This window comes from Carassius gibelio, chromosome B14 (assembly GCF_023724105.1).
Source record: "Carassius gibelio isolate Cgi1373 ecotype wild population from Czech Republic chromosome B14, carGib1.2-hapl.c, whole genome shotgun sequence".
NCBI classification, from domain to species: Eukaryota; Metazoa; Chordata; class Actinopteri; order Cypriniformes; family Cyprinidae; genus Carassius; species Carassius gibelio.
In genome coordinates this window covers 5939503-5965380 of record NC_068409.1, presented here as the reverse complement: position 1 = coordinate 5965380, position 25878 = coordinate 5939503, and the positions used below count along the sequence as shown (strand labels likewise).

The following is a 25878-nucleotide window of genomic DNA, read 5'->3' as shown; positions in this document are numbered from 1 at the left end:
CAGCATTGGAGAACTCAAACTGCTGCTGTCCTTACCGTGTTTTGCGTTTGTTGCCCTTGTCTTCATCGCCGTCTTCACTCACATCCTCACTGAGCGCTGATGCATCGCTGGAGCTCGAGCGCGACTGCTCAAAGTCCGAGTCTCCAGAGTCATCGCTGCCCACTGCACAAACACACATCAACCCTTCAGCTCATTCAGGAGAGTCACGCACGCAGGCTTCATTCGGACTGGACACTGACCTTTCTGCCTGCTTCTCTTTTTGGTGTCTTTCTTGTTTTTGACTGTAGTCTCGTCATCAGAGTCTCCCTCGCTTAGAGTCAACTTCTTACTCAGCAAACGGTGTCTGCGTCCACCTTTCTTCACCTCAACATCTGAGCCCGAGTCAGAAGTCTCATCCTCTTCCTCGTTTTCTGCGGGAAACATCAATGCATTACACGTGACAAGAACACATCTGCATTAACCTGGATTACAGCTGAACTGTGGGCCGGCTGGTAAGTTATGTGACCCGTGCTGTCAGAATGAGTCGGAGTGCACACGGGATAACAACAACAAAATGTAAAAAAATTTGATTTTGGTTGAATTTCAAGTTTTCACAAAAATTGTTCATTAAAGCTCTCGTCTAGCAATGCACCAATGAGTAATTAAACATCTAACTAGTGAAATTCAGCCAAAAAATTAGGTTTGACATCGGCCAGCCCTGTCTAAACCAACTCTCACCACTTTCGTCTTGCTTCTTAGCATCATCTTTTCCTTTCTTTGGTGAATTGCCGTCCTCTTTGTCTGCGTTTTCATCATCAGATGAGCTGTCAGCTCCAGACGAATAGTTGGCTTTGATCTGCGCCAGAAGCATCCTCTTGGCAATTCTTTTAGAAGAAACAGGAACAAGATTAGGCCAAACGTCCAGAATGAAATCCTCTTTACCTTGTGAACGACGTCCATCCAAAGACATTTTCATGAAGGGAACTACTTTGATTTTCAGAATCAGAAACAAGACGTATGAGGGTGAAGCTACGAGGCTTTATGAGATTCAAATGTTTGGAAGACCCACAGAAAGGGAAAATCTTGCTGAGATTAAAGAGACAGAAAAACAATTCACAGTATGTGAATCATACCTATTCTCTGGATCATCGTCATCATCCACCTGAGACGACTCAGCCTTCAATTCAATTTCATCACCTTCATAAACAAGAAGAAGAAGAAAACAAAAACGTATAAGCTGTGAAATTCAATCAGTTTTACCCAAAACGCTAGTTTATACAACACTGATGATGAACCTAATGATCTAAGACACTCAGTAATCATCTTCTTTCTTTTCCCAAATCTTCACACCTCTCAAGAATTATAAAGAAAAGACTCAGTCGACCAAAATTTAATTAGTCGGTTTGTTGCAGAGAAAAAATAAATACAGACAAAACCACTCTATAGGATATAGAGAAGTCCTGCAGTCTGTATCTGACACATCCTTAACACTGATGCTACACAGTTAACTATTAGTTTTTTCTATAATGTAGCCAATGGAAGGGCTGTGTCCATTCATCCTGACAGCTGGCCTCCTGATTGAGCTGTATTATTATTATTATTTTTATTTTTTGGCAAATTCTGTTTTAGGTGAATAGTATGACACAGAATTAGTACTGTTTTGTTTACAAAAGAAACAATAGTTTAGTAATTAAGTGTTAAATAACAAGCATGGAAACATCTAGATTCATGTCAAATGAGAGTAAATGTAAGCCATATAAATGACGATCTGGTCTTTTTCCGCAAATTTATCCCATGAGTTATTTCACTGCACATGGAATCGCTTTTCTTTTGCCAAACCTTCACTCACATCCCTCTCATCGTTGCACGAGATTATAAACATTTCCTCCCTTTCGTTCACTTTTAAATACTATAGTTGCATCCTTTGCAGTAGTAAAGAATAAAAACGTTGTTGGACAGATACTTTTAACTTTAATATAATATTTTTTTTTTACATGCATTCCAAATTCTACTTAACACATGTCGAATTATGTTTATTTAACAAATTCGATTTTAAAAAGTTTCTGCTCATTAGACTTCGGTAAGGCACATCACATTGTATAGCGCGTTTAACGCTTGCCAATAATTTTTCTGGAAATGTAATATCAAATATAGCTTTCAGTTAATGCAGAAGATAAATGTGCTCTTCTGAAAGCGCGGAGCAGCAGACATGATGCCAATATGATTAAACTGATATAATAATGAACGACTAATACAGGCCAAAAGTTTTGCCATTGACATAAATCTTGTTTTGCAAAGTTTGCACCTCAAGCTGTTGTGTCCATTCAAGATTATTGTGTAGTGATCAGATGCATTTGAAATAATTGCTAAAAGTTTCTGCATTGACCAAAAAATTAACTATTAATCCTGAGACAAAATGACCAGCAAACATTAATTGACTAATCATATCAGCAGCACATGTGAAAGTGTGAATGAGTACTAGTCAGAGTAGACTGTAGACTGTAAGAGCAGACTGTGTTAAAAGGTTGGAAAAGGTGCTTCCAATCACTGTGTTCTTGTTAGCAATGGTAACCTCCAAAGAAACATGTGCAGCCCCCATCACTGCATCAAAATGGCTTCATATGCAAAGAAATTGCTACAAAGAATATTGCATCTGAAAGGACCATTTACCGGATCATCAAGAACTTTAAGGAGAGGTTTGACTGCAGTGAAGAAGTCTTCAGGACGTCCCAGAGTGTCCAGCAAGCACCAGGAAAATCTCCTCCTGAGGAGTCAGCTGTAGTCGTGTCTCCAGCAGTACAGAGCTTGCTCAGGATCGGCAGCAGGTTGGTGTGAGAGCATCTACACACACAGTGAGGCCAAGACTTCTGGACAACAGCCTAGTGTCAAGAAGGGCACCAAAGAAGCCATATCTCTCCAAGAAAACATCAAGGACAGACTGAAATTCTGCAGGACATACAAGGCTTGGACAGCTGAAGACTGGTGCAAAGTTATTTTCTCTGAAGAAGCTCCCTTCCGACTGCTTGGGACATCAGGAAATTCGATTGTTTGGAGAAGAAAAGGTGAATGCTACCTTTGTCCTTAGTCCTGTGTTGTGCCAACAGTGAAGCATCCTGGGACCATCCATGCATAGGGTTGCTTTTCAACTAAGGGAGTGGGCCCTCTCATAATTCTGCCCAAAAACACTGCCATGAATAAAGAAACGTCCTCCAAGAGCGACTTCTTACAATAATCCATGAGCAATTTGGTGATGATCTGTGCATTTTCCAGCATGATCGAGCACCATGTCAAAGAATTGGCTCGAATATCATTACATGAAACTTTGGATCTGTGGCCATGCAACTCCCCGGATCTCAGTCCCATAGAGAACTTGTGGTCAGTCCCAAGAAGGTGCTTGGACAAGCAGAAGCCCACAAATTGTGATCAACTCCAAGAACTAATAAGGCAAGAATGGATCGCCATCAGTCAGGATTTGGTCCAGAAGTGAATATACAACATACACCAGAGCGAATTGCACAGATTATGAAGAAAAAGAGTCAACACTGTAAATACGGACTCATATACAGGTGCTGGTCATATTAGAATATCATCAAAAAATTCCATTCAAAAAGTGAAACTTGCATATTATATTTATTCATTACAGACAGACTGATATATTTTTATGTATATTACTGACAACTAATGAATATCCCAAATTCAGTATCTCAGAAAATTTAAATATTGTGAAATGGTTCAATATTGAAGACACCTGGTGCCAAACTCTAACTAGCGAATGGTCTCTCAGTCTAGTTCTGTAGACTACACAATCATGGGGAAGACTGTTGACTTGACAGTTGTCCAAAAGATGACCTTTGACACCTTGCACAAAGAGGGTAAGACACAAAAGATCATTGCAAAAGAGGCTGGCTGTTCACAGAGCTCTGTGTCCAAGAACATTAAAAGAGAGGTGAAGGGAAGGAAAAGATGTGGTAGAAAAAAAGTGTACAAGCAATAGAGATAACCACACCCTGGAGAGGATTGTGAAACAAAACCCATTCAGAAATGTGGGGGAGATTCACAAAGAGTGGACTGCAGCTGGAGTCAGTGCTTCAAGAACCACTACACACAGACGTATGCAAGACATGGGTTTCAGCTTCGCATTCCTTGTGTCAAGCCACTCTTGAACAACAGACAGCGTCAGAAGCTTCTTGCTTCAGAAAGGACTGGACTGCTGCTGAGTGGTCCAAAGTTATGTTTTGCAAATTTTGCATTTCCTTTGGATATCAGGGTCCCAGAGTCTGGAGAAAGAGAGGAGAGGCACACAATCCACGTTGCTTGAGGTGCAGTGTAAAGTTTCCACAGTCAGTGATGGTTTGGGGTGCCATGTCATCTGCTGGTGTTGGTCCACTGTGTTTTCTGAGGACCAAGGTCAATGCAGCCGTATACCAGGAAGTTTTAGAGCACTTCATGCTTCCTGCTGCTAACCAACTTTATGGAGATGCAGATTTCATTTTCCAACAGGACTTGGCACCTGCACACAGTGCCAACGCTACCAGTACCTGGTTTAAGGACCATGGTATCCCTGTTCTTAATTGGCCAGCAAACTCGCCTGACCTTAACCCCATAGAAAATCGATGGGTTATTATGAAGAGGAAGATGCGATATGTCAGACCCAACAATTGCCATGTTTCCACCGAAATTACCCGGAACATTTGTACCAGGAACATTTGTACTTCAGTCAGCTCGCCTCGGCTATTTTTCTCACTGTTCATTTACAATAAAAACGAAATAGGATATCAAATACCACTGCCTCCTTTCGTTTTCATTTAAACATAATAACAGCTGCAGAAATGTACTTAGTTCAGGGAAATGTGTATATGCAGCCATTACAATGAAACTAAATATTATATAAATTTGCCTTTTTTATTTTAATTTTAACATATAGATAAATTGAATACAGACCAAAGACAACCTGTTAGATTTACCCAAAATGAATTATATCTTATGTTTAACCACTAAAGAGACGTCAGAGCCAGCAGCACATATCAGAAGGTCTAGCCGAGTTGAGAGTGCTCTAAGCAGATACATGAGGACTGAGCTCCTGCTGATAGCGTGGAGCTCACCGTCTCCGAGATCGGCGAAACACATTTTAAAATGCATTTTAAAGGCTCTGGGTCTCATTCATGAAACACGAGCAGAACGAATTTTTGTGTAAATCGCGTGTAAAGTGGTTTTGGCGTAAATTTTCGGATTCATTAAAACGAAAGAAATCTACACCTGCTCCCAGCCACGCGTAAATAGTGCTTTTAACGTCTGAACGTTTTGCTCATTAATACGGCTGCATTTTAATTCACCTTAATCGGGTACATATTTACACAGCATTTTGAAAAAATATTATATATATTAATTACATAAGGTTTTTCTTTTAACTTTTATTATGAGAGCCAGTAATAGGATCTGTAATATGCTTCCAAACTTCTTTTTAGGACCTCATACGTCACTAGTACGCTTGAAAATTAAATGTGGCGTTTTGAATGAACTTCTGATAATAAAACTTCAATTTTTGCAGCTGAGAAATGTTTCTTTTTCAGTCGCTTTTGAGAAGACATGTTGAAATCCTTCGTTTGGTGTCATAATATGATGCTCATATATAGTTGTCAGTCGGATTTAATGGGTGTGATTCATGGTAATTGAGAGTGAGCGTGCACGCGCGTCCCATTTACGACTGATTGGAATTCATTAACACACACACACATTTCACTATCACATCTGACGTTTACGAAGTTTTTGTGAATCAGGAGAAGAGTTTTCGGGAAGTTCTCTTTACGCGCAAATCACTCAGATATTTACTCGTATATTTACGAATGTTTCATGAATGAGACCCGCTGTCTTTTTAAATAAACTACAGATTTGATTTTTAAACAACTACATTCTCCCCTGAAATACTTTTAAAATGACATTTCATGAGACAATAACAGTAATATTTTGAAAATGATCCGAATAAATGGTGGTTGAACTCAACCAATGCTGCGTGAACTCAACCAATCAGGATGTTTAGTGCCCAAGTCCCGCCCCCGAAAGTTCCGGAACTTTGAAAAAGTACCACCTCACCAGCAGGGACTTTCTGAGGGGCATTTGTTTTTTACCCGGAACTTTATTTATCCTGCGGTGGAAACACACCGAGTACCAGGCCAAAGTCCCTAGTTCCTGGGTAACGTTCCTGCGGTGGAAACGGTGCAAAAGCAGAAAAGCTGAAGGCCACTATCAGAGCAACCTGGTCTCTCATAACACCTGAGCAGTGCCACAGACTGATCCACTCCATGCCACGCCACACTACTGCAGTAATTCAGGCAAAGGGAGCCACAACTAAGTATTAAATGCTGTACATGATCATACTTCATTTTTATAATTTTCAGTTGGCCAAGATTAAAAAAAAAAAAACTTTCTTTGTATTGGTCTCAAGTTATATTCTAATTTTCTGAGATACTGAATTTGGGATTTTCCTTAGTTGTCAGTAATAATCATCAAAATTAAAACAAATAAAAATGTGAAATATATCAGTCTGTGTGTAAAGAATGAATATAATATACAAGTTTAACTTTTTGAATAGAATTACTGAAATTAATCATCTTTTGGATGATATTCTGATTATATGACCAGCACCTGTATATGTATATATTATTTTTAAACACTTTCAGTATACCACTGAAACATGAAAAAATACTCTACAAATTCTAAATCAGCAAACTTTGCAAAACACAAAATTGATGTCACTGCCAAAAATTTTAGACACAACTGTAGTAGACTAGGCCACTCTTTGCTCAAGGGTAGCCCTTATGTTCAGTGTGTTATACAAGTTACATTATATTCCACCTTTTAAATCACTTTTTTTTTCTCCCTCTCAAGATAGTCTACTCTACATTACAATTTTTTGTGTGTGGAGCAATATATGGACTAATGTCTCAGTTCAGTGATCTTTGTGTCTTGGTCTGTTTCACTTCACATATAGCGTGAGCAGGGCACGAGCAGTTTATTTTCATTTAGGCAGTCTTTTTAAAAGTAGAGCCACTTGGTGCCGGTCTCCAAAAGTGGCAGTGAGTACACAGTTCTGCCCAGAGCTGATGCTGAAATCAGCTGGAGACTAAACACCAGGACACTAGAAAAAAAAAAAAAACAGGAAAGCAGATCCAAAATATCTGAGCTCTGAATGAAAACGACTGAAGCAGGCAACACTCTGCAAGTCAGTGGTTCATGTAAATTATTTACTATTGTGTTGCAAAATCCTCATATATTACCAGTGTTGGGGAATAATTGGTAACATGTATGGTGTTAAATAATTAAATTACAAAAATGTTACCGTAATCTGTTACTGTTATAGTTATTGTGAAAAAAAAAACAAGTGAAAAATTACAGTTACTTATGAAAATGTCATCGATTACAAAAATTTTACATCAGACACACATACACACTAACAGGTTTAACTGATTTCTCTCCCAAATTTCATTGACTACTCTAAAATATGAGACATCAATGTTTCAGGAGTTTAGGACACAGAATAGGACACATGCTTATTTAATAACTGTTTTATTTCCTATTTGGGTTTATATGCTTTATTTGTTTAAGATGAACTGTTTTTTGGCATCATTAGGGTTGAGTTTCCTGTCAAACTCTGCAAAGATTTGATTTCAAAAACAGTATCATAACAGTATCAGTATCAAAACATTCACTAGAAATTAATCCAATGTAATCAGTTACAATCCTTGAATAAAGTGATTGAAATAGTTACACATCTTATTGCATTTTGAATAGGGTAACTTGTAATCTAGAACCCATTACATTTCCAAAATAATCTTCCCAAAATATAACACATTTTCCTGATGTAAGTCACTTTTCTTTATCATCTGAAACATGCATAAACTTGCATTATATATAATGGAAATAACAACAAGCATGCAACAAACACATCTGGATTGGTGTCAAATGAGTGAGGAAGTGGATTTGTACAATGCATTACCAAAATGCCAGTAGCGTCAATGTTGCTTATTTTTAATAAATGGCACTAGAGTTTGGTTGTTTTAAACTTATTTTGCATTTCAGTTCTTAATAGCATTAAAATGTAGATGATTTATTGTGGAGTGATGGGTAATAAAAATAAATTCTTACCTGTATTTGACCTTATTTCTGAATGTAATAAAAATGTAATAAAAAAATGTGACTTACACACCGATGTAAAACACACACACATTTCATAATGATCCTCATTTACCCTCTTCAAAAACATATTAGAAGTTTTGTACATTTAAGAATTTCTAGTATTTAATAATTTCCATTCAGAATTCTTATGTGGTCTAGCGTCACCAGTTTGGAAACCGACGCTAATAAAACAGCCAACAGGCAACATTTTACGGGGACAAGAAGTAATTTCGTAGATTTTCTTCTAAGATTTTCTTTCCCCCAATTTGAAAGCAATCAATGATCAATAGGCAGCTTATACTTCCTGCCGTAAAACTGATCTCACTTTACCCTTTTTTTCGACTGACCTGATGACTGATGGAAACCATCAATACTAGCCATCACGGACTCAAGAATTGGTTTAATCTTCTGCTGATCGCTGTCTTCGTCTGAGTTAGCAGCCTGCTCCTCTTCCTCCTGCTCTTCATCACTCGAGGACAACTCCTCCTTGGTTTTAGCCTTTTCTCTCTGTGACCTCCGTTTCCTCTCGAACGACCTTTTAGGGCCTTTCTTGCCCTCTTTACTAGACTCACTCTCTTCCTTTTTGACACCTCTGGATGTTTTTTTCCCAGTCTCGATCTTGGACAGGTTTTTCATCTGTTTCTCAAGATCAGAGTTGTGGTTGGAGGAGTCTGATTCTGCGTCCTTCTTTTTTTTGGCCCTCCGTTTGTTCGCCGCTGATGACTTGCCGCTCTGTTCTGAATCCGAGGAGACCATGTCGAGTTTACGCTTTGGCTTCGTTCTCTCAGAAGAGCGGGAAGCTACCTTCTTTTTGGTTCCTTTTCCAGAAGCGTCCTGGGGTTGGCTCTCATCCGAGCTGGCCTTCAAGGCCGCCGTCTGCAGGACTTCAGGGACTTCATCTGAGTCTGAATCACACGGCTCCTTCACTGCGGCGCTGGGCTCTTCTTTAGCTGTTGACGACCTCGATTTGCGTTTGCTCTTCGCCTCTGGTGACTTACGCAGCGGTGTGGTCTTCATCCTGGAGGAGCGTCGGCTATCTTTAGCCTCCTTTGGCAGGTCTTCAGAAGGTGACTGTTCTTTGCTCTTATCTCGTTTTATGGTGATTTTAAGAGGAACAGGTGTTAGTTTGACAACGAGCTTTCTTCCCAGTTTTGTAAGGCTGTTATTGGATTCCACAACCTCAGCATTGGACGTTGATTTCCAATTACTGGTAGCGTTCGAGTTGCCATTGTCACGGTCTTCTTTCTTCACTGCGAGACTCTCGACCATCTCAAAGAGCTCCTCTGGGACAGACGTTGGAACAGACACGATGTCTTTATCAAGAGACGCTTCACCTGCTGGCACCGAGCGGTCCTCAAAGTCAGGGTTATCTGGTATTTCTTGCTCTTGAGCTTCACTTTCTTCAGACTGGTCCTGAGGTTCTTCTGGAGAGGGTGGAAGGCTCTCCTTCATTTCAACATCAGCTGAGTTACTCTCCTGCTGGTTTTCATCCTCCTCTACCACAGGATTCTGGTCCTTGGTGCAATCCAATCCATCTTCTCTGACAGGAGCAGGGTCAGCGTGGTGCGAGTTAACAACCGTATGATCGGTCTGTGCTGGTCTTTGTTCCTCTCCGTTTTGAAACTTGAGGCCTTTCGATTCAAATTCTTCTTCGAGTGATTCCTCCAAAGCCGAGTGGGCCTTTTTCAGATCGGCCAAAACTGATTTGAAGGCCTTTAAGTGTCTATAACTCACAGCGCTGACTTCACTGCCTTTTGAAGTGTGCTGGAGGAATTGTACAAAAGTACGATTCAAACCGTTTGTGGTCTCGATTAGTTTTTTGGTCTTCTTCACAAGCTCTTTCGGAACCGTTAAGGTCTTACAGGAAAAGGATAACGGTCCCGCTCCGTCTGAGGCGTAATCCTGTCCATTAACAGCAGTTTTTTCTCGCTTGCTGTGCTTGTGTTTACGATCGTCACGCTTCGTCTTGTCACCGTCTCCCTTGGGCTTTCTATAAGACGATTCCAGATTGAGCAAGACTTTCTCACAGGTTTTAACAAAGTCCTGCAGCGGCTCTGGGCGGCACACATAGCAGTGCCATTTGCTTTCTTCATTCATGATCTCAGACAGCTCTTTTCGTCCCAGGTTCCTCAAAACGCACTTTTTGCAGAAGGCATTGCTGCAGTAGTCACAGCACATCAGATTACCGCCCTCTGCGCACCACCTAAACAAGACATAAAACACCCATTACATCTTTATTTTGGATGAATTTGGGTAACATAATAGCTCATTTGATTGTGAAAGACACTATTAGTAGCCAGCAAGAGTTGTAAGATGTAATATGAGAATGGCTCCAGTCCAAATAAAGACATCCGAGCAGCATTCAAAACATGGAGAGATTGTTTTTTTTAATGATATATTTTTAGGAAGTCTCCATTTAAGATTTCAAATCAGTTTTGAGAGAATAAAATGTCAACATTGGGCTAAATAATGCTTCATTGACATTCAGAGTCACTTATATTTACGTATTTATTACACTTATATTTTCAAATAGTTGTATCTCGACCAAATATTGTCCTCCTAACAAACCACACATCAATGGAGAGATGATTTATTCAGCTTTCAGATGATGTATAAATCTCAATTTAGAAAAACTGACACTTAAGACACTTGTTTTGTGGTCCAGGGTCACATTTAGATAAAAAAAAAAAAAAAAAACATACTTACTCGGACCTGGGCGTGTTAAAATATATAAAAGAACTATTTTTTGGCTTTGACCCATTTACAGATTAACCTGAGAACCCTTAAAGTTGCACAACAATGTTTTCACTTAATTTAACTTTATACTGCAGTGCATTCATCAGGATAATGGTGTTTGCTGTGGCATTAAAACTGGTATTGGGAAATATGAAACACCTCTGGCACTGACTGCTAATATATTTTGTTTCGTCACAGCTAGAGTGTTTAAATAACCAACCTGCATTGCTCATCCATTCCATCTTCATCCTTGCTGATATCGTCGCTCATATAATATTTGAAACATGACTGTAAGAAAAAGGCATGCATGTTAATGAGAGAGATACAAGCGTGTAATTGGCTGTAAGAAGTTAATCTGGTTTCTACCTTGCAGATAAGGACGTGTAATGCGGGATGTTGAAAGACAGAATCTCTCTGAAAGTGATTGACTTGCTGTCCACATGCTGTGCAATTAAGAATCTCCTTGAGCTGCTCGTCTGCAAGACATTAAAAAATAGATGATGATAATAATAAAACAATCATGCTGCAGCTCTAAAACTCTTTCATATTTGAGCGGTTCCTCTCAATCATGCTCCAAACCTAACTTGTTCACCGCATTGATTTAAACATGATAATCTTGCACCATATTGATATAAAAATATCAAATATATAACATTCGCAAACTGGGGCTCATGAAAGAAATGCCTCCAAAATGTGACTTTTAGACATATTTTAGGTCAGAGAGAAGAGAACATATATATATTATATTATTCTGCATTAGGCTGATAGTTTGGATCCACAGTATTAGACCTAATGGTGATTTCTGAGACCAAACATTTAGCCATTCAAATAAGGGAATTTTGATGCAAATATTGAAAATAAAATAAAATAGATAAATGTGAAAATGGGTCCGTTTCATTATGGTGACCAAACTTAATTTTTTAACTTAGGAACTGCATTTAATCTCTTCTGGCCAAATAGGTTGCAATAAAATTACACTTAAGTTTGTAAAATTGCATTAGTTTGCCATTTTGGGAAGAAAAAACAAATGGAATTTCAGCACATTAACCCTTTGACCATTGAAAACAACATAAAACAGAACCATTTGACCCAGTGCAGCAGTTATGTGACAGATAAATGGATGTGAGATACTTCACTAGTCTTTAATACTCAAACCCACTCACCGGGACGTTTCCGAGTACCATCCTCTTTCACTTTACTTCCTCTGCTACGAAACTCTGGACCGCGGAACTCATCTTTAGCTTCGTCAGCGACCGGTTCTGGCTTGACCACCACTGTACCTGTGAATGGTGAAGGAGGGGAGTCAGTGCGCCTCTCAAACCAGACGCCTCTGAAGACTTCAGCAGCTCCACACACTAACCTTGAGGCAGCGTGCTGATATCCAGACTGCTCTGCATGCCGTCATCTGGGACAGGTTCTCCTGCGCTCTCACTCACACATTCAGACTCATCTACAGCAGTGTGCTTGGTCACAAATGATGGTTTTCTTCCATTAACAACAGAGGGGGAAAGGGGTTAACATGATCTTCCCACAACACCCTACAATCCTTAGAGCACAGCGTCAAACTACAACATCTGCAGCCCAACTCACCTCTTTGAGCGTGAAGATGAGGCTTTGGTCATTTCTGAGGAGCAACCCGGCTGGAGAAAAGAGAAAGAGAGAGAAAAACACATTTAATCTCATTTCCAGTGATGATAAATCCACATATTTCCAGCTCAAACAAATGTTCAAGTGTTAGCCTGAATGCACTGCAAGTCACTTTGGATAACAGCGTCTGCTAAATGCATGCATTTTAATTTAATTTTATATTTTTCCAGCTCAATCTGCATCATTAGTCTTACAGTAGTTTTGTATAAATCAAGCACAAAGCTCACAGAAGCATCTCTTTGGCAAAAACAAAAAAAACTTGTCCACCTACCTGAAAAGTTTAACCCAAATATAGAAATCATAAATATGGCTGTGATAAGCTTTCAGGGTATGGAATAAAATGGATGTTCTGGGTGTCAATTTAACTTCCTTTTTCTTTTATAAACTTCCTGAAGAAACTTTTGAAGCATCAGTCCAACAAACTGAAAATCAAAGCGTGAACATGAGTCTTTATTCATGCACTAGATCATCCTTCATGTGTGCTAATCTCAGAGAAATGGATCTAGGATCTGTGTGCGACTTTACAAAAACTGTACAGTTGAGTACAATTAGCCATTTCAGTTTACATGTCACTTCATGTATTGCTTTGGTTTAACTTCAGAGTGCATGTGAGAGGAGTGAAATGACCTTACGCTGTAGACAGCCGGAGAGAACACAGTGTTTTAGTAAACTAGAGATAATGAGCAGAAACAGACGGTGTAGACGTACCTCACTCATTCTCTCTTCTGGGATGCTGGAGTCACTCGCAGCCATTTTACCTGCAATATAACAAGCACACAAACTCACAAGATGCTGTTTTTTTGCAAATAAAACATGCAATTAATTACTAGGAATTAAGAAAACATTTACATATTTTAACATCATTTATACATAGATATTTTTATTATATTTAGCTTTGTGAAAGCTGACAGTAGGGATCCTCACCATTGGAGATGTCTTGAGAATCGATGCTTTCGTCGTCCGGAGAATGACCCAAGAACTCATGAAGTTTAGTCACCAATGTATTTAACTTCCTGGACCTGAAACAAACAGCAGTGTGTGTGTGTGTAAAGATGTAAGATATCAATGGCCCACCTTCAACACTGTTTACCACAGAGAGCGCTCTTACTGTTACTGTAAAACTGAACTGAATATGGCTTTTCAGAATAAGAAGCTTTCAAAATATTACTATTATTACACACATACAAAGAAAAAACTATATTAAGGCTAATACCAAGTTATCACAACCTATTGTTTGTTTCATGACAGCTTCTGTGGCTATTTTTTTTTTTTATAACAAATTATTATTACGTTTTTAAAATGTATTTTCGATAAAGAACTCAAACTGTATCTGGCTTAAAATTATCTTAAAAAGAGTTAACTGAATTAAAAACAACAACAACAAGGTTATCACAAGCTAACGTTACTTTGGCAGACACACTATGTTACGGTTTACCACGATAATATTTATAAAGAAACGTCGTAATACGACAAATACCAAAATGACAACACCTCCAACAGGATTTAAACTCTGTCTAAAGAATTATAAAATGTGTCAACCGAGAATTTTTTTTTTCCCAAATTAAAGTCATGCTACAAAAACGGCAAACAATAACGCGCAGAGAAGTAAGTGCAGAAATACGTAATTTAGGAATAAATACACATAAATGCATGCAATGACAATCCAGCGTGAAGAGTCTGATTCAGCCTGTGAGAGTTTCGGGGTAAATTAATTTCACGCGCAGCGTTCGCTGTTTGATTGACATGTGACGTCATCGACGCCGGTAACAGACGGAAGACACGCACTGATAACAGTGAACATAAACAAACCGATCAGACCGGTGCTGCTGTTAAAAGATAGGAAATGACACAAACCGAACTCGCTGCATAAATAAGACAAGAGGAGGGAAAAATAGTCATGTCACTACAGATCGCTGTTCGTGAATGTTTGACACAGATTGTTCTCCACTGGTTTCCTTTCAATACTAAGGCTGATTTAAGAGGAAAACACCACAGAGACGCAAACACAGCACTCAGATCTCCTAAATCTACACAATTCTAAGCCAAAACGCCCATTTCGATGATGTGCAAAAAAAATTTGGTGGAGAAAGGCCTAGTTCTACCATATGACCAATGCACCTAACATTACAGTTAGCTGCTGGGGATGCACAATAACGTGAATAATGAAAATAGTTGCAAAACAAAAGCAGGGCACTTTGTTATGATAGCAATCCCCATGAAATACCTTTATGACGCCTCCTAACCATTCACAGTGTTAGATGTGAAGTGCACAAATGCATGCACGCATTACCCGGCTGCATCCCTACATCTAACAGTTACCTTAAGATCTCTGAGCTCGTGTCGCGCGCGGATCTCTGGGACGTCACCTGTTTGGCAGTGCGAGGAAAGGTTTTTTTTCATTCGATCCGCGGGATTCTCAGGTGTGTAGTACAAGTAAGTAGTGTTTTATGCCGATCAGGACAGACAAAGCGAGAGCGCCATCTTGCCGGATGGCTGGAGACGCGCTAAAATGGCGCACGCGAGACTCAAGTCAGCGCGCGCGCTCTGAATGCACTGAACGCGAATATGCATGCATGCACTGGGCGCAATTCATTTTAAATACCACAGTCCGCGTCCTCTCCGCGTGGTCATTGAATGCATTTTAAAACACACAGGAAAAAAACATGAATAATGCATGCATGCATTCAATGCAAAGAATGTGCAGCATTGGATAAATTAGGGCATGAGTTTAATGATGAATCCCGGACCCATGCTTGCTGTACCGGCACGTGTTATGGTTATTGTGCAAAATCACGCCATGCATGTTATTACTTCTAATGTTATGAATGAGCCGAGCATCCACGCCCCTGCTCTGGTATCCACGCATCACAATACAGGCTTTGCACTTCAGACATACTCGTGGTTCACGCTGCAGACAGACTTCATGCATGTGGAGGGAGGATGCTGTCTGTTCACTCTCACTGCTGCACATACCTGCAGATGTCGGTGGTCATCTCGTCCCCCTTTAAACCTGCGACCTCCTCTAAAATAGTATGACTTTTATTTCTGTAGATTCCCTCTTAGACGCAGACTAAGATTGCTTGATATTAAACAATGCCAGGATCCATGTTGCTATGATGGAGCTCCATGCAGCTGATTGGCTCGATTTACCCCTTAAGTGTAAACCAACCAGGAAGAGAAACTCCCCTTTTGCAGGTGTATTCTTCATTTTACATCTTTAAAAATCAAGTCTGGTTTTATACCTGAATTTCTTGATCACTAAACGGTGATAATTTGATAAATAGCAATCAAGAGAACAAAAAAAAAGGGAACAAAGTGCTACAAATTAAACGGAAATGGAGTAGAAGGAAATAATTTTATTTTGAAGCAAATACAATGGCATTCATTTATAACTGACTGAGAGAAAAATGGGGAAAAAACAATGCATGATCACTGGAAGTTCAGACGAAAGCCCTTCTCTTGTTCCTTGCTGCGGCTTTCACACAGCTTTGAGACCTCCTCCACTCGCCTCCCGAGTAACACTGCACAGAAAAGTATATGATAAGAATACAAGCTAACACTCATAAAGCATTTCAGGGATTGAAAGTTTATTTTTTTAGTGAGTAAAAGCATGTAAAGCCAAACATATACCAACCAGAGTTCTGCTCTACCCACTGCAGGGAGTCCATATGTGCATTGAGGATTCTGCAGATCTGCTGAAGCTAAAAAAACAAATCAGTCATTCTTATTACAGATCACACAACGATTCATTAAGAGCTTTTTTTTTTTTTGAGAGCATGTTTTGCATACCGGGTCAGCGGTGTCAGCAGGACCGCTGGAGGTGTTGAGGTGCTCAATAATCTCTTTCAGATCTTGGGACATTCTCTTGAGCTGGGCATCTACATTTTCTGCCAACTTGTACCTGGATAAACAAGCTCATTCAGATACTCAATGACATCATACGAGGGAAATAGGAGTCGCTGGAGTTCTTACGTCCTCTCTCGCTCTTCATCTGCGTTCTGCATGTAAATGGTTCCGCTCTGCTCCTTCACAGACTCCTCTAATGGACCCAGAAGGTCCTCCAGCTCTTTCTGCTGGGACAGGATGAAGTCCAGTTCCTGATCCAACCTGGGGTACGAGCACAAACATATGAGAAGCACACGGTTTAATATAAAGCATGCTTGGTGATATCTGTGATTGCGACTGGGTCAACTCTCCACTAAACCATTTAGTAGCTGCTGTGAACTGCAGAATAATGTACAGTCAGCCATAAGGTCATAAGGGTCATTTTTTCTGAAACTGAGTTTTACACATCTTATGAAGTTTAATAAATAATCTGTTAGGATCAGACAATATTTGGCCGAGATATAACTATTTGAAAATCTGGAATCTGAGAAAAAAATTAAACAATCGAAATAGAGAAAATCATCTTTAAAGTTGTCCAAATGAAGTTCTTAGACATGCATGTTACTAATCAGAAATTACATTTTGATATATTTACAGTAGGAAATTTACAAAGTATCTTCATGGAACATTATCTTTACTTAATATCCTAATGATTTTTGGCACAAAAGAAAAACTGATCATTTTGACAATGTATTGTTGTCTATTTTGCTCCAGGGTCACAAATATGAAATAGCATCACTCTGGTGCCATTATGGAGAGCATCACGACTCATGCGCATGGATTCCTCTGCTCGTAAACAAGGCGCAGCACGTTCATCAGGATACTCTCCATAATGGCGCTAGACTGACTCAGAGAAGTGATATTGAATACATGCCTCTTTTTTGTTTACTTTCCACACAAAAAGTATTCTCACAGCTACGTAAAACTAAGGTTTGACCAAGATTGGCAGTCTATGGAGGGTTAGAAAGCCTTCAGATTTCATCAAAAATATCTTCATTTGTATTGGAATGACACAAGGAGGGGTTTTTGGGTGAACTATCCCTTTAATGCTCCTCCACCGATAAATTACAGTTGTGTGAATTACTTTGAATGTTTTTCAGTATAATACAACTTTTTAAATGAATTAAAGCACTGATTACCTTCGCTGGTCCAGTTTCACTTTTTCCATATCTTTATGTAAAGCAGTTATCTAAAAGAAAACACAGAGAACACTCATCACTGGAAACCTGTTGCAATATGGTTTCAGTCAGTGTGCCATCAACACTAGATCCAGGTTTCTAAGTGAATCTAACCACGCTGTATAATCATAACTCAAAATGGGAAAGTGTCAGGTTATAAGCAGCCTTGTCCGTGGGTGAACACATTAGTATTAAAGTTGAGGTTTAAAAAGTTGAATACATTCTCTTCTCCGAAACAGGTGCATTGCAAGAATGCTGTCCCACCAAATCACTGATTCCTGCTTTTCTAATACCTATTAATTTCTATTTGAAAAGTTATAATTCAGAATGGGATGTGTATATACATTTTGCACCAGTTGCAAAGACTGTGTATGTGGCAGCAGTGTGCTAAAAGATGATTGCATTGCTCCACCTTCTCTCCGTTCTCCACCAGCATGCGGTCCCAGGCGTTGACCTGAGTGGCCTGCTGAAGAAAGTGTCGCTCTTGGTCTTCTAGTTCTGAGCTCCACTTGTTAATCAAAGCCTCCAGCTGAGCGTATGACATCACTGGAGCAGTGCTGATGGAAGACAACAAGAATTTGGATATGCAACTCACCAGAAGAAAAACAACACACACAAACCTCCCAACAGCTTTGTACCTGGTTGTGAGGATGGTGGAGGAGGTGGATGTGATGGTGGATGGTGCAGTGGATGCTGCGGTCTTCAGTGCCAGAGAAAAGCCAGTGGCTGCAGTGGTAGCAGCGGCTACAAAATACACAAACACAGGCTCAAACCATACAAACAATTGTGAGGAAGATGATATGGTGGCACTGATTATTTGCTCAGTGTGTATTGATGAGCAAAGGCAGTGTGTGGGAATAAGAGAGGGCACCTGTGCTCATAGCAGGAGTGGTTCCTAGAGGTTTCAGAGACAGGCTTGTGGGAGCGATGGATGCTGAACTCATCACAGGAGCCACCGAGGCCATCGACGAGCCCACTGACAGAAAGAGAAAACCCATGAGGATCTCTTTAGCACTGTCCTACACCTTCTGGCCAATTAACCTACTAAAGTAAATGTCCTTGACCTAAAACTTGATGCTTTGTCATTTGTTTGCTTGTTATGGATAGGGCATTCATTAAATTCTGTATTGTTGGGATTACAAAAAGTTTGACTTGGAAAAAATATAATACTATTGGTACAAAAATAGAATAAAATGGATTTTTTTTATTCTTGTGGTGTTTTGTTTCATTAGACATTGTGTGATAATGTCTGATAAAAATATCTCTGTAAATACCTCTGATGTAGCAAAAGCAGGTTTTTTTCTTTTAGCTTGGTGTGAGCAACCTTTAAAACAATGCTCACATTCAAAGTAGAAAAAGTGATGCACTGCAGCCAAAAGAAATCAAGCTTGCCTAAATTAGACAACATAACTTTGAACAAACTTTCTATATATATCTACAGGTGCTGGTCATATAATTAGAATATCATCAAAAAGTTGATTTCATTAGTTAAATCCAAAAAGGGAAACTTTATAATATTCATTCATTACACACAGACTGATATATTTCAAATGTTTATTACTTTTAATGTTGATGCTTATAACTAACAACTAAAGAAAATCCCAAATTCAGTATCTCAGAAAAATAGAATATAACTTGAGACCAATACAAAGAAAGTATTTTTAGAAATCTTGGCCAACTAAAAACTATTAGAATAAAAAGTATGATGATGTACAGCACTTAATACTTAGTTGGGGCTCCTTTTGCCTGAATTACTGCAGTAATGCGGCGTGGCATGGAGTCGATCAGTCTGTGGCACTGCTCAGGTGTTATGAGAGACCAGGTTGCTCTGATAGTGGCCTTCAGCTCTTCTTCATTCTTGGGTCTGGCATATCTCATCTTCCTCTTCACAATACCCCATAGATTTTCTATGGGGTTAAGGTCAGGCGAGTTTGTTGGCCAATTAAGAACAGGGATACCATGGTCCTTAAACCAGGTACTGGTAGCTATGGCACTGTGTGCAGGTGCCAAGTCCTGTTGGAAAATGAAATCTGCATCTCCATAAAGTTGGTCAGCAGCAGGAAGCATGAAGTGCTCTAAAACTTCCTGGTATACGGCTGCATTGACCTTGGACCTCAGAAAACACAGTGGACCAACACCAGCAGATGACATGGCACCCCAAACCATCACTGACTGTGGAAACTTTACACTGGACTTCAAGCAACGTGGATTGTGTGCCTCTCCTCTCTTCCTCCAGACTCTGGGACCCGTGTTTCCAAAGGAAATGCTAAATTTACTTTCATCAGAGAACATAACTGTGGACCACTCAGCAGCAGTCCAGTCCTTTCTGAAGCGAGACGCTTCTGACGCTGTCTGTTGTTCAAGAGTGTCTTGACACAAGGAATGTGAAGCTGAAACTCATGTCTTTCATACGTCTGTGTGTAGTGGTTCTTGAATCACTGACTCCAGCTGCAGTCCACTCTTTGTGAATCTTCCCCACATTTTTGAATGGGTTTTGTTTCACAATCCTCTCTGGGTTGCTGTTATCCCTATTGCTTATACACTTATATACAGCCAGCCTCTTTTGCAATGACCTTTTGTGTCTTGCCCTCCTTGTGCAATGTGTCAATGGTCGTCTTTTGGACAACTGTGAAGTCAGCAGTCTTCGCCATGATTGTGTAGCCTACAAAACTATACTGAGAGACCATTTAAAGGCTTTGCAGGTGTTTTGAGTTAATTAGCTGATTAGAGTTTGGTACCAGATGTCTTCAATATTGAACCTTTTCACAATATTCTAATTTTCTGATACTGAATTTGGGATTTTCCTTAGTTGTGAGTCATAACCATCAAAATTAAAAGAAATAAAACATATGAGATATCAGTCTGTGTGTAATGAATAAATATAATATACAAGTTTCACTTTCTGAAATCAACTGTTTGATGATATTCTAATTATATGACCAGCACCTGTATATGACCCTGGAGCACAGAACCAGTCGTAAGGGTCAATTAGATGTTTGTGCTTTATACATCATCTGAAAGCAGAATAATCTTTCCATTGATGTATGGTTTGTTAGGACAATATTTGGCCAAGATACAACTATTTGACAAAAAAAAAAAAAAAAAGGAATCTAAATATTGAGAAAATCATCTTTAAAGTTGTTCAAATCAATTCTTAGCAATGCATATTACTAATCAAAAATTAAGTTTTGATATATTTATGTTAGGAAATTTACAAAATATCTTCATGGGACATGATCTTTACTTAATATCCTAATGTTTTTGGCACAAAAGTCAAATCAATAATTTTGACCCATGCAGAGCATCTTTGGCTATTGCTACAAATATACCTGTGCTACTGATGACTGCTTTTGTGCTCCAGGGACACATATTATGTAAAGAGAGGGCAAAAATTTTGTTGTTATTACATACACAGTCAGTGGCAAGAATAAGTTTGTGAACCCTTCAAAAATATCTGGATGTACGCATTGAATACTCAAAAGTATGATCTATCTTTATTTATAAAACCTAACAAAAAACTCAAACAAGCTTTTGAATTTTGTATCAAATACACTGGGCAATCTTTGAAACCCAAGGTATAGGAAGTAAGTGAATTCTGTCATTTTTAGATCATCCTTTAGCAGCAAAACCTCTACTGAATGATTTCTGTAGCTGCTAATAAAATTATTTACCATCCCTCTAATTGTATCATTATTCCTGGGCTTGATAGCACAGCCCTTTCTAGGTTAGCCTTATGACTCATTATTTAGCTGGTATCACTTGTGTGCTTTGGGTCCTTGTCTTGTTACATCATCTAGCTGCTCTAAAGCTTGACATCATGAACCAAAGCCTCATATTCTCCCAGAAGATGTCTTCATACACGTTAGGTACACTCACTGTTTCATTCACTGATTGCAAGAACACAGATTAGGCCTTCATCTGATCACAGTTGATCCATGATCTGTGTTTGGACCAGGCCCCAGGGTTCACCATCCGAGGGTTAATACAGTTTTGGGCACCAGACAAAAGCGTGACTGAACTATAAGAAGTGTAACTCACATGTGAATCCTGTGGCTGGTGTTGAGGCTATAGGAGCAGCAAACAGAGAGGACACTGGAGCGGTCAGGGACTGACTCTGTGCTGAGCTGATGGGAGCTGGGGTGGCTAAACAACAACAACAGAAGATGTTTTACATTCACCAGTCTGTCTAGTATTAGAACAGCCACACTACAGATTACATACTGTACCTGAAGTTTTAAATCCAAAGTTAATTGCAGTTGTTGAGGCTGTGGAGGCAATAGTAGGAGCTCCAAGAGTCAGCCCTAAAAACCAACAACAAAAATTAATAAAAAAGGCTGGACGATATGGGCTAAATTAATATCATGACATATTACTTAATTTCCATCGATACAATATAATTCTGATATTGATATGAACACTATTTTAAAAAGCCTTGTAAACACAGCCAAGAATACAAACTCATGAAAAATTAACTTGCCAAGTCTGACACCTTTAATAGTGAATATAAAACCATATAATTAAAAAACGGCACAAACAAATTAATATTCACCTTCTATTTGTATTAAGCCTTCATACAAACAATTAAAGAATAGTCTCAGACTCACCTAATTAATATTAATATATTTAACTTCAAACTATAGGCTGATATCCACTACTAGTCATAATTATTTAAAAACATTAAAATCTTACAGTTCATAAACTTATCTTCTGCTCACCAAGCCTGCATTTATTTGATCCTAAGTACAGCAAAAACAGTAACATTCTGAAATATTTTTACCATTTAAAATAACCTATTTCAAATACTATTTATTCCTGTGATTTCAAAGCTATATTTTCAGCATCATTACTCCAGTCACACAATCCTTCAGAAATCATTTAATATTTAGTTTTGCTGCTCAAAAAACTTCATTGTTGAAAACAGCAGAGTATAATTTTTTTCAGGTTTCTTTGATGAATAGAGTTCAGAAGAATAGCATTTATCTGAAATAGAAATCTTTTGTTACATTATAAATGACTTATCACTTTATCAATTTAAAGCATCCGTGCTAAATAAAATAACATCATTAATCTATTTTAAAAGAAAGAAAAAAAGAATCCTAGTATGTAGTGCTCTGAGTAAAAGAGCAACAACAAAAGATTGTCGCTGGAGATGGCTTATTAATGAAATGCGTTTAAAAATCATATCACAGTTACTGAAAAAAATATATTGCGAGATACATATTGATATTCCAGCCCCATTAATAAACAAACAAAAAAAAAGCATTTTTGCATATTTCCTTCTAAAAGGACCAGTGTGACACAATGTGATGCAGTGTGTATATCAAACTCTAGGGCTTCACAATTAATCAAAATTGAATCGCAATGGCAATAAATTGCGATTCGACAGAAGCTGTGATTGTCAAGCATATCTTTCAGTGAAGCACGGTTCTGTGATCAGCAGTAAATCTCCATCTGAACACCAGAAAATCCAAGTATACCCCGAAAAAGAAACCTAGGAAATCCCTATCGCTGCACCTGAATATTTCATTGATTCATCGTGACTAATAAACACACGACTACAACAATATGTGGTTTATCGGAGTTCTTATTTTCATTTTCATCATAATAAAGCACATATAATGAAATGCTATTATCACTGCTTAGAATACAATGAAATATTGTGTGCCTTAATTATTCTGTGTAAGAAGTCACATCATCTCACAGAAGGGTTTATTTTAAACACTAGATTGATGTTATGAAGTAATTTTGGAGTAAATACATGTTATTAAATGTGGTATTCTCACATGCTCGCAGATGGAGCAGCATTTACAACACAGAGCCTTAGTTCAATGAGAAGATACACAAACTGATGTTATTATCGCGAACGATTTTGTCGATTTCATAGTCCTGCGATTATATCGTCTGTGATTACGAGTGATTTTGCTTAGCTTGTGTAGTAAATGCTGCTCCATCTGAAAGCAGGTGATGGAGATTTACTACTGATCACAGAACCGGCTTTACTGACTCAATGTGCAAGACAATCGTGATTAATCACCTTCAAACTATCAAACTCCAAATTAATTTCAAAGATCCTGTGAAAATATATATATATTTTTTAATGTGTGTGGATATATTAAATCGAAACAGGAAGTTTGTCTGGCAGGGCCACATGGCAGGTGCATTAAGAGATCAGGAGCTGATGGTCAGTGTTACCTGTGGGTTGAGCCCCGAGTGAGAGCGAAGGGGTGGGCTGTGCCGGGGCAGCGGAGGAGGCTTGAACTTTGGGCGTCCCGAAGCTGAACCCACCCAGAGGCTGCTGGGCTGCAGTGGTCTGAGTGGAGAGGCCTCCGAAACTGAAGCCCGTCCCGGCAGTCGAAGCCCCCAGAGTCACACTTGTGGTCGCAGGCTGAGATGCTGCAGGTGTGCTGAGTTTCGGAAGAGAGGCACTGGACACAAAGACAGGAGCAGACTTCTCAAATACTACAGACATCTATTCCACGGTCACCTTTCAGTGATACAACGGATCTAAACGACTCCGGATGAGCCTCAGCCAAGTCATCCTTACAACAACATCTTTACACATAATTTATACAATTAAAGGCACTCATTAGAGAGAGCCCTGACAGAGCATTAGACAAACAGAAAGAAATATTATAAATTTTTAAGGTTCACTGAAATCAATCAGGAACACAGCTAATGCACGAATGAAAGCACCTTCCTGAAACTCGTATTGTTCAACTAGCTTTCTACATTGCTTCACTACTGTAAATGGTCAACATTAATTATATTGGTGCCTGCCCAAATGTTTTGTGTACTTTTTCCTAATTTGTCTTCCTAATGATTCACTTAAGCAGATCTCACATGCCAAGATTTTAGCCTAACATTAAAAAACAAAGATAACCATAAATCTGCTCCTGATAAACCCTCACCCGAAAGAGAAGCCTCCACTCGGGGCGGTGCTTTGAGGCTGGCCCCCGAAGCTGAATCCTCCCTGTGTGCTTCCACTGTTCTGCGTCGGCTGTGCGAGGAGTCCTGCAAGCTGAGACGTCTGTGGGTTCCCCGAAGTCTGCGTCTGGGGTTGGCTGGCCCCGAAAGAGAAGCCGCCCCCCGCAGGAGCGCTGTTCTGCAACCCGAAGCCTGTGGGGGGTGCAGCGGTGGTTTTAGGGGCTCCGAAGGCGAAGCCTCCCGTCCCCGTCTGACCGAAGTTAAACGCCATAGTGCTGCAAACAATGAGAGAAATACAACGTAATGTCCATAAACAACTGTCATGATTTAATTGCAAATCTGTTTAATTTATTTTCCATAATTTCAAGAATAGTGAGTAGCTAAGAGTGCACAAACACACATTTATATTACTTAAAAAATTAATTTCAAAGAAATTTCTATTAAAGATAAAAACAAAGAGATTGTGGTTGTGTCTAGAGATTAGACTACAGTAAGGTTACTGTAGATGTGTGCAGTCCAGCCTAAACTCCTCCTGACTCTGATCCTAACAATGCTGTCATTAGTTTAAAACCCATGTGACGGAGTTAGCCCGCTATCATGACGCAACGTCACAAAATACTGTCTCTAGGCTTTGAGAATATGATGAATCATACTGAATGTTTAAGCTAATAACTGACGTTACCAACGTTTGCTGCTAAACTAGCCTCTTTTACATAAAACAGTCATAAAACGCGATTACAACCAACTGTTAACAAACTAAAGCAGTAGAGCAGCTTATGTGCTTCTTTGGAAATTAATATTTACCGGTAGTATTGTTGGTTTTCTTAAAACTTATGAATTTCATAAACACCGCTCTGGTTTATCTTCAGCTAGCTGACAGTTCGTCGCATTAAGTTCACTGGATGTCCTCTTCTGCTCAATCACATCGCCCGTGTTATTACTATAATACTAAGTCATGCAGACGGAATACAATAAATAATGTGAAATAAAACACTCAATATATGAGGGGGAAAAACAAACACACACAATGAAAACTTACGTACATTACTTCACAGCAGCTCCCGCGCGCAGTGTGAGTGTGCGTCACATGCGCTGTGAGGACCTCTGCGTCAGCTGTCTAAAATACTGCCTGATCAAAACTGGTCTTTACAGCAAAATAGAAAGTCCAAACCAATCGCCTCATCAAATACATTTGTTTGTTTGAAAATGTAGTTAATGTATAATTAGATTTAAAAAAAAAAAAAACATAGGAGCCATTATTATTTTTCCAGTTCACTGAGTCCAGGAGAAAGTTAAAACAAAATTATGCATCCAGTGTGTGTTCAAATCGAGCAAAGTCTAATCAGAAACTCCTCCC

General features: G+C 39.1%; 2 protein-coding genes across 9 annotated transcripts in view; both read right to left on the bottom strand.

The window, feature by feature from the left end:
- The window catches only part of LOC127970976 (transcriptional regulator ATRX-like), a 49192-nt gene extending 33561 nt beyond the window's left edge, over positions 1–15631 (bottom strand). Inside the window, exons 1-15 of one of the 5 annotated variants that reach the window (XM_052573698.1) lie at positions 14854–15070; positions 13459–13553; positions 13243–13292; positions 12806–12956; positions 12478–12527; positions 12248–12372; positions 12051–12167; positions 11254–11363; positions 11108–11175; positions 8499–10354; positions 8122–8139; positions 1113–1176; positions 718–863; positions 240–410; positions 36–162 (exon numbers count right to left, since the gene is read on the bottom strand). In XM_052573698.1, the coding sequence (XP_052429658.1) occupies positions 36–162; positions 240–410; positions 718–863; positions 1113–1176; positions 8122–8139; positions 8499–10354; positions 11108–11175; positions 11254–11363; positions 12051–12167; positions 12248–12372; positions 12478–12509 (2834 nt within the window). In that variant the 5' untranslated portion in view covers positions 12510–12527; positions 12806–12956; positions 13243–13292; positions 13459–13553; positions 14854–15070. Of the gene's footprint in view, positions 1–35; positions 163–239; positions 411–717; positions 864–1112; positions 1177–8121; positions 8140–8498; positions 10355–11107; positions 11176–11253; positions 11364–12050; positions 12168–12247; positions 12373–12477; positions 12528–12805; positions 12957–13242; positions 13293–13458; positions 13554–14758; positions 14820–14853; positions 15071–15507 lie in introns of those variants that run through there. The other 4 variants (XM_052573693.1, XM_052573695.1, XM_052573696.1 and 1 more) reach the window with 4 other exon arrangements.
- A 239-nt stretch (positions 15632–15870) lies between these two features.
- On the bottom strand, positions 15871–25877 carry LOC127970988 (nuclear pore glycoprotein p62-like). 4 transcript variants are annotated; one of them, XM_052573723.1, is made up of 14 exons: positions 25561–25706; positions 25326–25469; positions 24506–24796; positions 23790–24022; positions 21824–21898; positions 21636–21740; positions 18469–18573; positions 18236–18341; positions 18010–18154; positions 17559–17608; positions 16507–16641; positions 16324–16435; positions 16169–16235; positions 15871–16055 (listed from the first exon to the last, which is right to left on the bottom strand). In XM_052573723.1, the coding sequence occupies exons 3-14, from the start codon at positions 24790–24792 to the stop codon at positions 15964–15966; spliced, it is 1512 nt and encodes a 503-aa protein (XP_052429683.1). In that variant the 5' UTR covers positions 24793–24796; positions 25326–25469; positions 25561–25706; the 3' UTR covers positions 15871–15963. The 4 variants fall into 4 exon arrangements, with proteins under 4 accessions (XP_052429683.1, XP_052429684.1, XP_052429685.1 ...); XM_052573724.1 differs by having other exon boundaries at positions 25565–25639; XM_052573725.1 differs by lacking the exon at positions 25326–25469 and having other exon boundaries at positions 25561–25877.
- Between the last annotated feature and the right edge of the window lies 1 nt (position 25878).

Excerpts from the sequence above, each read along its gene's own strand:
- LOC127970988 (XM_052573725.1), bottom strand. The coding sequence starts at position 24,792 with ATGGCGTTTAACTTCGGTCAGACGGGGACGGGAGGCTTCGCCTTCGGA. Across the intron at positions 24,023-24,505 it reads AGTGGAGGCTTCTCTTTCGG|TGCCTCTCTTCCGAAACTCA; the intron begins GTGAGGGTTTAT and ends CTTTGTGTCCAG. Across the intron at positions 17,609-18,009 it reads TGGTGGAGAACGGAGAGAAG|ATAACTGCTTTACATAAAGA; the intron begins GTGGAGCAATGC and ends GTTTTCTTTTAG.